This window comes from Numenius arquata, chromosome 11, assembly GCF_964106895.1.
Source record: "Numenius arquata chromosome 11, bNumArq3.hap1.1, whole genome shotgun sequence".
NCBI classification, from domain to species: Eukaryota; Metazoa; Chordata; class Aves; order Charadriiformes; family Scolopacidae; genus Numenius; species Numenius arquata.
The window spans coordinates 10,611,371-10,624,643 of NC_133586.1; the positions used below are offsets into that span (position 1 = coordinate 10,611,371).

Genomic DNA, 13,273 nt, shown 5'->3' on the forward strand with positions numbered 1-13,273 from the left:
TCCAGGTTTACATTGTCATGGAAATCATCTATGCCAGCGTACCTGAATATGCATGCTTTTGCATAAAGATCTAGGCTTAGGCAAACAGAGGGAATATAAGGAGTAATTATCCGATTTAAGATTTGAAAGGGACACAGGTGGTTAACCTCTTTGCTCATGTGAAGAGTGCCATCATGTCATTAACAATCACAAATGATCAGGAGCTTGGTTTAATGCTTCATCTGAAAGACAGCACCCCCAGGAAAAGCACTTGCTAGTTTAAGATGAGAACTGATTTGTTAATCCTCCAAAATGTGTAACTTTCCTAATAAATGATATAAAACATTCTGAATCACAATTGGCACTATTATTTCAAAAGAAAATGTCCATTTGGGAAGCCTAAATTTGAGACCTTGTGGTGTCATGAAGACTGAAATATTTTAAAATGGTAATAATGATGGAAAGAAAATTATGCACCATAAGGTTTTAAACAAGAAGCAGCATTTCTTAAACTTTAACACATTGTTTGAATAAGTAAAATAGGATTAAAGGCCAGACTCACATTACTACTGCAGGTTTTGTATCGAATATTCCGACCTTCACAATTCCTGAAAAACAGAATAAAAATGGTTATACTGCATCACACCAAAACATAACCCTGCCTGTTTTACAGCTAATTATTCTCTTGAAAATTGGACTTTTATTGCTACTGCCCTACCATAATTTGGACTCAAAACACAAGGTTTAAATACAAAGGGGATCTGGGGACTCAACAGGTTACACTGCTGTCTCTCTTCAGCAGAGAATGTGTGGCTTTCCCTGTAAACCCAATTTACTGCAAACCTTATGAAAACCACATTTATTTTATGAAAAAGATTTCACAAAGCATCCCTAAGCCTGATCTATGCTGACCACAGCAAAGCTACTTCTAACCCACGGGATGTAACCCGAAGGAAAAGAAGATCAGAAAAACTAAGCAATCTTTTAATCAAGCATCAGGCTAATGAGCATTAATTTTTCTTTCTCCTATTTTGTTTAGGAAAGAATAAACAGCCTCAAACCTTTCCTTTCTCCCCAAACCCATTGCAATACTGTTGAAAAACAGCATGTAATTTTACTGACCCAAAGCCACAAGAGCAGAATTCATAATTTTAAATGAAGTATCACTCTCACGGACAGCATGCATTTCTAAGGTGCCCAATGCATATGAATCCTGAAACCCAGGCAATTCAGATCCTCAGCAAAGTCTGTTGTTAGTCGCTGAAATAACAGGCATATAATAAAGTCATGATTATTTATTGTGGTCTCATAAATATGGTGGGTGAATTTCACACTTTTTTCAGGGACACAGTTGGCCAAACTTCTCACTAACTAACGGACACTTTTGCACAGGGTAAGATACTTTTCTTAGGAATGGCAAAATCAGGCCCTTGAAAGAACTGAAACAATATTTAAAATGACTTGACAGGAAGTTATAATTAACAATGTCTCTAAAAATCAGGAATAGTGTTTTGGAATAATCATTTCATATCAAAAAGACCTGCCTTACACTGAAGAATGCATAGCTAGCAATTTACAGCTCTTGAACTAAATTTCCCACTTTTTGAGTGAAAATTGATTGCAAATACTAAAAAATTCTTTAATATGTGTGAGGGATTGAAGAATACCATTTGAAAAGGAAAAAGCCATGGATGCCTGGAGCAAGAGTTCACCCAGCTCAGCTGAAGGTACAACTCTCCAAGCTCAAGATATTACATGTCTCAAATTTCCAATCTTTTGCAAGAATGATTGCATCACAATGTGCAAGTTAAAAATGTTTATGGTACACACAAATGTGAAAACTCTGTTTCACAATTGCGCATTTCCTGGACATTACAACAACAATAAAACACAGAAAATAAAAAAACAACAAACAACTTTTTTTAAACTACACATTTTTTAAGGTATGGAAAACATATGTTTTTCACAGGGGAACACATTAAAAATATTAATAAAACCACAGTGGAATTTATATTGCTACAATTTATTGAACTCGTTTCACAGTCCCTAACACACTGGTAGAATATCATGGCTTCTTGCTGGAAATACTACTTTTCTCAAAGATCTTTGTGCGTTTAGCACTGAAAGAAACAGGCAGTGTTTTAATCAATCATATTTAGCTATGTATTTCATACAGTTTACACTTAACTGGCATAACACACTACAAGCATTCCTTAAGAAAAATTTACTTCCTGAGTGATAACGCATTTAACTTAAAAAATCTCAACAAAATAGAAATTTAAACATAATCAGCAGTTTTAAAAATGCTTAAGATGAATTCAAGTAAAGCAAGCAATTATGGATACCAGCACAGATAGCTTCTAAGCTGCTTAGGATCTCTTCTCGCCTGACTACAGGCCTCTTGCATTACTCACACTCTTCGGATTGTAGCAACAAGTCCTGCCTTAGTCCAGCTTTACTACTGAGGTAAATTGTTTTCACCACATACGCTGCTCTCTTCAAGCTACACTAAGGCTTATCCACGAAAACATATGGCCACCAGGACCACTGTGTAAAAAGAACTGGCAGAGGAAAAGTTTCCTAACAGAAAGCAGCATTTGATACATCTACATGTGGAGTAAGTCCCTTGTTTTTTGCTACAGGGAAGACATGGAGGAGCCTGCACATGAACATTATTTAAAATAATGTTAATGCAGGTTGAAATAATTTGTATGCAGGTTAACTCACCTTTCACTTTATATTACACTGATGGAGATTTCTCTCAATATTTGACCATACTAAATAAATCACTTGTTATTCTACAAACATATTTAATAACATGCTAAAGTTCTATCAGTGTTGAAGGCTAAGATATTTATCTAATATATCAAAAAAATATATTAAAAGCAGTATTTGATAACACTTGATCTGTACATAGCACTTGGTTCCAGAAACAGAAGCGACAACGCTTCTCTATAGACACCAGAGGATAGGAAATATGGCAGAGCTGCAGAAGAATAAATACACTTAGGCGTGTGGCTTACCTGCCATTTAAACATCTCCTCAGCGAGTAGGAGGCTCCCCCCCCACAGGTCCGTGAGCAATCACTCCAGGCCCCCCAGGCATCCCAGGAGCCTTCCTTATCTTCATCAGAGCGGGTAATTCTGGAGGTCTGAAAAAAAACCCAGAAGATGAAGGAAAAAAAAATTAAATCATTTATTTGGTACATGTTTTACTGCTTGGCATTAATAGCACTAAGTATATTGCTTTGCTGCTTATTTACAGTATCTCAAATTTATTTACTATTTTAATAGATAATAATTACATGGGAAAGGAAGCAGAGTCTTTCAAGATACAATGTATTTGATACATTGCCTTCTGCCAAAGGACTGACAGGCTGTCAGACTGACAGGCTTCCCAGCATCTGTCTGTCCAACACGCTGTGTAGGAACTACACAATTGATCTCAAGCAGCCAGACCAGGCATCACGTTCTGAGCAGGCTGCTGGGCTTTCAAAAATCCTGACCAGGGGAGTTTCATATCCAGGAGTAACGAGAGGACTAAAATATCTTTTTACCTCCTCAAGTCTGCCTGCACTCAGCAGTTGTATAGAAAATTAAGCACCTTAAATATTTTGTAAAGTGCATGCCCAGAATTGCAATCAGGGAAGAAAACTAAGAATACAGCTTCATAACAAAAAGTGCTATTAATTTGAAAGAGATTCTAGAAAAAGGCCTAAAGAGTGGTTTTCAGGCTACAGCAATTAAACTCTGATTTAAGCTTAAATCCACTTACACAGGCTTCAAAAACATTATTACCAGACACCATAAATATAAAAATTAAAGATGTGACAAAACCCAAAATTCTGCTTGACCCCTTAAAAATGAAATTTTTTCACTTGCATTGTATCCTGTTTAAAGAAATTGACATTTCCCAGAGAAAATTCTCAAAACATTTTAGAACATGGTAGCTTAACACAGTAGTTCAATATTAATAAGTAATATGAATCAAATTATTCAAAAATGTCTGCTTTAAGAGAATAATTTTTGGTTTATGATTTTCCTCATGAAAAAAGCATAGGAAAATCAAATTCAAGTTTTCCCCAAGTGTTTCTTTGACTTCACTATAATTGTTCAGCAGCTGTTCCATTTACATCTGTCATTTCATTCCTCTGTCCCTACAACCTTTAGAATTTCTCTCTTGAAAAAACACACACAGATTTTTATAACAAAAAATCAAACATAATGATCCCCTGAGAGTTGTCAGGCATATGATATGCCTGTTATCATAAAGAAATTAAGATTTTAGGACCCTAAATTACACCCAGGCTGAGATGGAAACACCAATTTCTCTAATCACTGTGGTGATAGGGTTTGCATATAAACTACTACAAACATAACGTAACAGCTATTAACATCATTATGAAAGTCACACTGTGGCTAAAAATGAGGCAGCGAGCCATCTCGGGTGCCAGAGAATATTGACTGATATTTACTCTGCCCCAATACAATCACGAATGAGAGAACATGAAAGGTTCATCCAAGCTTTACTGAAACAACTGTTTATACAGCCAACTTTTTATTCCCATTGACTTCAGAGGGCATCTAAGCAGACCTGAGAGAGATAAACAGAGGCACTACATTCACATTACTATTTTATTCTTGACAGCATAGGAAGGCACAACTTAATTAGAATCTTTACTGTGTTTCGGGATCTTCACTCCTCCTCTCAAAAAACACATGTACAGAAGGACAAGTGCAACCAAAGGGCCATCTGTCAGCAAACATAAGGCAAAGAGATAAAAACATAACTAAATAAACTGCATCCATGTAAACATTCAAGCCTTCATAAGTGCCAAAAAAAACCCCAAATGCTTAAAATGTTAACAAGATTTTCATGAATGACTAGATCCAGAGAAGTGCAAGAGATTAGTATATGTCCTAATACTAAACCAGATGAACACACTTTAATCCATATTTTCTCTAAGAAATAACTTGAGTAAGCTCATGAGAACAAGACTCAGTCCTATTTTCTTCCAAAATGCTTCACGAAAGTCATTTAAAAGCGAGGGATATGCAATTCAAATCTTACGGTAGGGAGAAAAATACATAATTCTCCTTAAATTCGACAGTACCGATAAAGTCAGCTCATCTTCAGCCATGAAGAAAGCTGACTCATAAAAGCCTACTAAGCTTGAAGTGAAAATGGCAAACAATAAAAACAAAGCTGTTTTCAAAATAGCACCATACAAGGAATACAACTCAATACCATGCTGCGTAGGCAAAGTGACTTTGGCAAAAAAGTGTCTTTAGGCAAAAAGACAAAGTAAAAAAAAAAAATAATAAAAAAATCACATGGCACAGAAGTTGAGGAAACTGGCCTGTTCCTGTGAACAATGCATTCACATCACAGTTTTAAGTATAACTATTGAACAAGCATCGTTTTAGAAACCCAAATGGCAAATGGTTAATCTTAGCTACACTTAAGCAGAACTAAGGCCTACTCAAACACATTTTAAAGGCATTAATAAGAGCAGGAAGATTTAGTATAATAGCACTATTCCCCATAGTTAAGCAGCTAACAGAAACGTCAGCAATTTCCAGACTTTTCCATTCCTTCCTCAAAAAACTTTTGGTAATTAGAGGATAAGCTATCTCCATTTGAACACTGAACTGCAAAAGTTGGTCTAAACACATCAGTGGCTCCTTCACTTTCTTGCTCCCCGAAGTTTACAAATTTTACAAACACTTACTGTAAAGCTTTAAAAGTGTTCTTAGGCCAATCTACCATTCCAGAAACGATAGAGCCCAGCTCTGCCAAGATCCCCGAGAAATTTTCGTGCTGGCGCTGGGTTTACTTTACATCAGAAGCCAACTCTGAAATGTCTGACACTGAAAATGGAACCAACTGCCTTCAATCTTGAACAAAAAGAGCTCAGCACTTCCCAACAAATCACTCAGCACATGAAAATAAGTCAAGAGGAACAAGAGAGTCACTTCTTTCAAATTTATGAGTGCAAAATTAAAGTTTGTCCTCTGTAACCCCAAGGCAAATAATTGTTTTCTAATATGTTGAGAAATTATTACACTTATGATATTAAGAAAGCAATACATACCACTCCCTCTTTTAGAATAACTAGTTTCTTTTGACAAAGCACTGACAATGCCTAAAATAATCCTAACTTCATCATTGTATTAAAACCAGCCAAGATATTAACAGACAGAATGTCATCTAAAGCCCTAAACAATGTCCAGTTGTTCACTTACCAAACTGCTTTGATAAAAGCCATTGTTCTGAACTGTATCTAATTAAAAAGCTGTAAATACTAGAACGATCAAAGCAGAAGTTTATGCCAACAAAGCCTTCTTCAGAATCATTGACTAATTCAGTGCCCACAGTGTTGATTTAAACTCCAGCTAGTTCAAACTATTTGTCCCATGGGAAAGAGTTAAAAGCAGCTTGCACTGGCTTAGTAATTTACTAGCAAAATAATATTGATTTACTAGCTGTCTGGTTTCATAAACTCTACACATTACATTTGTCTACACCATGGTACCAAGTTGAAGTAAAATTAGAAGAGATCATCAACATCATGATTTAAACCAACAAAACCTTAGAAGCTCATTTAGGAATTAAATCAAGAGCTAATTGCAATTGGGCACAAAAGGGTATTATTGTACCTCAGGATTGCATTCATGGTTTGCTTCTTAACTTCAACTTTTCATGTTTTTATTGTCTTCAGTCATAATTCTAATATGGTTCAGGAGTGAAGCTTTCCTGAACCATATTAAAATGGAAGTGTTTTTCCTTTAGTGGTTTAATTTTGCAACAGACAAAGTGCAACAGATACATTAAGCTTATTCATTTTGAAAGTATGTATGTACCTACACATACATACATGTGTGTATACATGCACATGTGCGCCCGTGATGTAACATGAAAAAGTAGAGCCACAAGTACTGTAGTCAATCCAGATAAAATAACTTAAAACAGCTATAAACACAACCCAGACGATTTCCTGCCCTTTACATAGAACTGGATGGCAAAAGGCGTCACACTTCCACCGGACCCAGCTACGCTAGCGGGAGCTGTATCCACTCCAAAAGCATCACACGTGAACGCAGGGTTAGATGCAAGCATTGCATTCAAAGCAGTATTTAAGAACCTATACAACATTCTCTGCAGAAATTAATCCACTTACACAATAAAGGTAGTTTCAAAAAATTTCAACCCAATCTACGTATCCAATCTATAATTCGTTTTGAAAGTAAAAAAAAAAAAAAAAAAAGTCATGACACTGCGCATAGGCCTGGGCAAGAACCACTTGAATCAGGGGGTGGGGAAAATAAACAAACTTGGTGACACCGGCAAAGTCTCAAAGACTAAGATGACACTATGCCAAGGTTTGCTCAAGGCCTGAGGCCCAGTAATGTGCAATCTGAGTCTCTGCTGACAACCCTTAACTGACAGAGACAGCCTTGTACATGGAGAATTTTACTGAAAGTGTGGCACTGGTAGATTTGGACAGGGAGGAAAGTATTAGTGCCAGTTTCCTGTCTTCCGTCCAGGGCTCTGTTTTGCTTCTGTCACATATGGGCACATACTGTAACACCATGTTCTGCAAATTATTTGTGTGTGTGTGTTTTCAGGCCATACTTGCCTCGCAACGTACTCCTGAAAGTAACCAAGTATAGCAGAAGTGGGCACTGAGGTAAAATAAATGAAATCCAGATGTTACCAGGGCTGATCATTAATCTAAAACAAGGGGATTTTTACTGTCACTTGTAACACCCAGTAAATAACAACAGCTACATTGACACACATTACAAAAATCAAACACAGTGCTGTTATATGAAGAAAAACGATTATTTGGCCAAACTTTTGTTTGGCTGTTATGAAGGATGACATAATTGTCTTGAATTTGGTCATGCAGACTTCAAAGGAGATGTGGTGCCAGAGAATGAAGGTCAGTTTATGCAGTTTTATTATTATTCAGACATCCATTACATAAGGCTTGGATATGTAAATGTTTAGCATTCAGTGTAACAAAGATTCAGCTTCTCAACAGAAATGCTCTGACACCTTAAATGTTTGTTTTTCAGAGTTTTTTAGCGTACATTTTTGTTTTAAATACATACACAAGCCAAGTATATAGCACTTGACACATGAGAATTATCGTAACAGAATATGTTATGATAGAAATGTAGAGACCCAACACTCAGATTCATCTGCCAGAGTCCCCAAGTGACAGTCCCTCTGCCATGTATGTATCCCAGCACAAACTACCCCAAATCTGCCCTGTGACGTGCCCCTGAGCAGGATGCCCAGCTCTGCCATGTTCTAGCAGAGATTCAATGCAACTTCTGGGCAGCATCTACCAATGCAGACCATGCCTAGGGCCGGATGGATTTATAAAATGCCCTACTCAAACAGCTTAGAGTGACATGGCTCACAAAATAAGACTTTGTCATAACAAGTAAGGATTAGTTATGCAGGAATGTATACCAATGTATCTGCTGCTATGCCGACATCAGTGCAGGGCTCTGGGTGAGTGCTCTTTGTTTTTTCTCACAGCTTCTTATCGAAATGGTTTGTGTTAATTCAAAAAGGCATGCCAAACTCCAAAAGAGAATCCCCATAAGGAGTTACATTGGCACAGCTATATCATATTGCTATTTAATAACACATTGCATATAACTAAATTTCTCCAAGCAGAAATTAGATTCTTCAGATTAAATTCATCCAAGTGAAAGAACCTATTGAAGGGTATAAACACCACTTCAGTCCCACTGAAGGCCTAAATTAAGCAATACCCAAAGCTCAGTACTGGCCCTTCTCCCAGGAGTGAATTTCATCCTTGATGGTATTTTGAACAGAGATGAAGCATTTCCTTTTTATTGCTTCTTCCCACTCTCACAACCCATAAATACTATTAACACTATCCTGACTTTCAGAGTCTTCCAAAGCACAAGGTTATATTGCTGTTCACTAATCTTCATGCACAGTGCTGCACTATGCCATTTTCTTCTCCTCATACCTACAACGGCTCCAAACAGAGGTAGCACAAGGAATTATGGCACTGAAGGGAAAATACCCTGCCTGAGTAGCTCTGTGATGCGTTTCCCAGATTCTTCTTTCCAGACACTACACTTGGTGGAAAAGGTATCAAATTGCACTGTTGACTGTATCCCTGCGCAGAGTGCATAACTGAAAGAACAAGTATTTACCTGCAGATAATCACTGGATATGCCATTCAGCCTCCGAACTGTATCCTTGGCTTTTAACTCTGGCTGTTATGTCTGTGGCTTTGCGACAAACTACACTAAAAATCTCTTTCCCTGTTAAGGTCACATACAAAAATGATTTACACCTCTGTTTGGTACAATCTAAGCAAGGTGTAGAATGCAGATTACAGATTTAGGAAAAACTATTTCAGTTGTGGTAGAAACTAAATAGAAGAACAGTCAAAACTTATTTCCAGGCAAATAAGAATTATTAATGAGCTCTTGCATTACCTGATTTTAGCAGAAAAACTTCCACTTGTTTCATTATGACAGATTTCAAGACATTTCCTGATATATTTCTACTATTGCTGGGTGCATTTTAATATTACCTAGTTGTGCACTGTATATGTCATTAAGTTTAATAAATTTTTTACTTATAGGTACAAAAGTAAATCATATATTTTCCTGTATGTTAAAAAGGACATATCTGGAATTATAAAATCCTGGAGAAAAAACAATGCATCATTATTTCAGACTGATAAAAAACACCTGGGAGTAAATGCAGCTATTTTAAGCAGATGTTTAGAAGTAATTAGTTTTGATATTACTAACGCTACTTCAGTCATATTCACTATTCCTTGCACTTGGCCATGCCACTGTGCAGGAGTGTCTGTGCACTAGGAACAGACTGCAAAATGGAATCTGTGCCTGGTAAGAAAAAGAGCATTTCAGAAACACAAGCTGGTAAAGCTCAGTGACAGACCAGGAGAATCACCAGCCAGGAATGAGCCAAAAGGCAAATGATGGACTTGCTCAGCTACATGAAAGAATACATCTGGGAGCTCAGATGTAGTTTAGAGCTCTCAGTGTTGAATTCTGCAATATATTTTCATTCTACAGCAGTTTTGAATAAATTCAAATTCAATTTTTGGAAAATAAAACATGCAAGAGAGTCACACACAGGAAATATTTACAGCGTAATTCATTCTGATACTAAACTGAAGGCGAATCCCAGCATGTTTTTCAGTATTATACTGCATCCAGATTTTCCATTGTCAGTGCGTTGCAAAATTTCATATTGACAACACAGGCCTGCACTGCAGGAGTTGTCAGGACAAAGTTGGAGGTTTTGGCAGGTGGAGCAGGGATACTTGAGGCTTTTGGCATCCAGGAAGGGATGAAATGTTGCTTGGCTGTTTGGCACCTATGAGCTAGCTGAGGCTTTTGGCACTGAAGAAAGTCTGTATCACCTCCTTCCTTCTTTGTGAGCAGTAACAGAGGGAACATGGAATTTGTGGGCATGGAGAAGGAATCGTGGATCCCGCCCTAACAACTCCATGCAGAAAGCAACTGCACTAGTATACCCAATTCCTGTGGTTATTTCTGCATCTAACAACAGCCAAGGACAGCACCTCCATGTTCCTGCTAAAAGGAATCAGCACTGAAGTAGTTTTAAAACATAATTAAGTTGCTATTTTTAAATTTCTGAGTTAACTACATAGCTTAAAAAAACCCACACCAATTCTAGTTTTACTCACTGCTGACAGGTTTTGAAGTCCCAGGGGTATGTTTTTATTACATTACTGAGTTTTACAACAGGAGCGCTTGCCTCTGTCCTCCCCTCTGGACAACAGCAACCTGTTTTATTTTCTTGGGTGATATTCCATAATTTACTATTTTGACAGATAAATGTCTAGCAAAGAAAGAAATCCTTTTTAAAACCCTGATAAGCATGTCCTGCAAGTACACATCACTGACAATGCACCTAACAATCCAGACTTAGTTGCCCAGGTTTTCATTCATGCTTGCCCAACTAGAGCCATATGAGCTCTGTATCTGCCTTATCTATAATGGTAAATATTATCCCACATTCACGAGTATTAGAGCACAGACAAGATCTTGGGTCCTGAGAACAGGGAGGAAGGCTAATAACCAACTTTGGTGATATCTGAACAGTCAGGCAAGAAGTTCATGCTTCTCTAATGTTTTTAGGTCCAGTCATCCAGGACAGCTGACCAGGATCAAGAATATGAAAAACTACTCCCTGAATTTCCAACATTTCATTGTCTTCCAAGATTTAAAAGTACATGTGAATACATAGCTGGAAATATATAAATTTGAACTCTCAAAACGTATCCATTCCTCTGAATCTGCCCCATCTGAAATGGAAACTACACTGAGAAATACTTAGCATCACTCCAATTCTCTCCATTTTTAAGTGGTCTGGAGAATTATAACTTAAAGATTTGCACGTGTAGCTGGCAAACAACTCAAAAGCCACAGACCTTGGGAAACGCACAGAGGTTCTGAAAGGGAATATAACCAAGAAAGCAATATAAATTGTAGCACTTTTTGCCCACTTTCTCAGTAGCCAGCCTAAGGCAAACATTTGCCAGGGCTTGGAAGAGAGAGAAGGGCAGAATTTTAAAATAAGCAAAAAAGAAGGAATGGGATGCTTTAAAAAGTTCATAAGAAATGTGATATTCCTTTTTAAAATATCGTCAATTACATTAACATTCCCAATGAAGAACTTAAAAATTATTTCCTAATAAGTATAAAAATAATTTTAAAATTATAAACAATTACAGAATATTTTCCACAATATGGTATTATTAAATACACAGTCCTGGCATTTGGTTGTGCAAAGAAATCTTGTCACAGACATAATAAGAACATCTTCATTTTTACATGACAAATACAATACACAGTCTTAATAAGTTAGGATTGCAGCTGTTAAGGCTATGTACTGTTATGTCCATTTCACAGACGAGAACCTGACCTCAGGAAGGAGAAGGATAAGGTGCATTATGTGAGTCGCACAGCTGAGAATTACATCTCACTCTCCAAAGTCAAATTTTAGTGCCCCTTACAGAGCCTTCCACCTCCAATTTAGCAACTATAAACATTGTCCTTTCTACTGTGTGTATCTACAGTAGGTACAAAGTATGAAGGGGAAAACAATCTTCAGGACATTTTGATATGTTAATTATCTCTGGGTCTACTTATAAGTCTGCATTAACAACATTCCATATATTTCCTGGAGTCCATAAAAGTAGTAAGAATTCATGCAAGCTTTACCGAATGGTTATTCAAAATTTGCACCTGGATACACTGGGTTTTTCCACCTTCACACTGAACACCACATGTTCCTCATCCAGCATAAACAGTGTGACGGGTCAGCCAGAGTCCAATGTGCAGAATTCCTCAGGTGCATAATAGAAAAAGAGATTCCAATTTCTGGGAAATATATCTGACATTATTTTTTTGAATTACCTTATTAAATATATTTGCAAACATCCAAATAAAGGCTTTTAAATACTTTACCATGCAATTTTTAAAACTGGTCCCAACAGTTAAAAACTGCATCACTTCAGCACATGCAGTGGAAAGAGAAAAGCAACACTGATAAAAGGGTGAGCGTCATGCCTGTGACAAAGAACAGGGTTTCCATCAGCTTCCAAAGATCAGAGTGGCACATTGGTTCCACTGTCAAATGTGCAAAATCTTTCCTATCGAGGCTTATTTTTAAGGGTTTTTTTCCATATGAAATTGCAATCATACTCCAGTGATTACATATTTTTGAATGCTTTTAAATCATGCTTCCTTGTAAAAAAGCAGTACAAAGCAAAACAAAAAACCCAAAACATTTCTCCTAAGGGTCAGGTACCTATCCCAGACTCGTCTCCTCTCGATAAAATACCTTTGCCAGCTTAGGACCTCCTCATTTCATTCTTGATCTGTTCATTTGCTGGAGACCCACTTGACAGTAGTGGAGGAAGTCATTCCAGGATAAGGAGCGCTATGGCCAGGTATGCTATGAATTACTGAAGCTCTAGATTAAAATTAATCAACAAGGTAGTAAATTTATAGTTTACAAGTAGGAGAAAAGCGACAGGGGAGAGCACAGGGTGGGACTTCTTGTCTTCCAGCCTACAGGTAAGCTGTAAGAACATAGAGAAGAACAGACCCTGACACAAAGCCAGAAGCTGTTACCACAATCACCATCAAATTTCACTCCCACTGATTTTTGGTGGTTCTGGTGGTATTTGCCCAAATTAACACTGCAAACCCTAAAGTAGGAGCACGACTAT

At 37.2% G+C, this 13,273-nt stretch overlaps 1 protein-coding gene across 1 annotated transcript in view; it reads right to left on the bottom strand.

Annotated features, from left to right (window-relative positions):
- The window catches only part of ADAMTSL3 (ADAMTS like 3), a 189,368-nt gene that overhangs the window by 100,420 nt on the left and 75,675 nt on the right, over positions 1-13,273 (bottom strand). Inside the window, exons 4-5 of the mRNA XM_074155696.1 lie at positions 3,003-3,130; positions 542-587 (exon numbers count right to left, since the gene is read on the bottom strand). Coding sequence (XP_074011797.1) covers positions 542-587; positions 3,003-3,130 — 174 coding nt within the window. The remainder of the gene's footprint in view (positions 1-541; positions 588-3,002; positions 3,131-13,273) is intronic.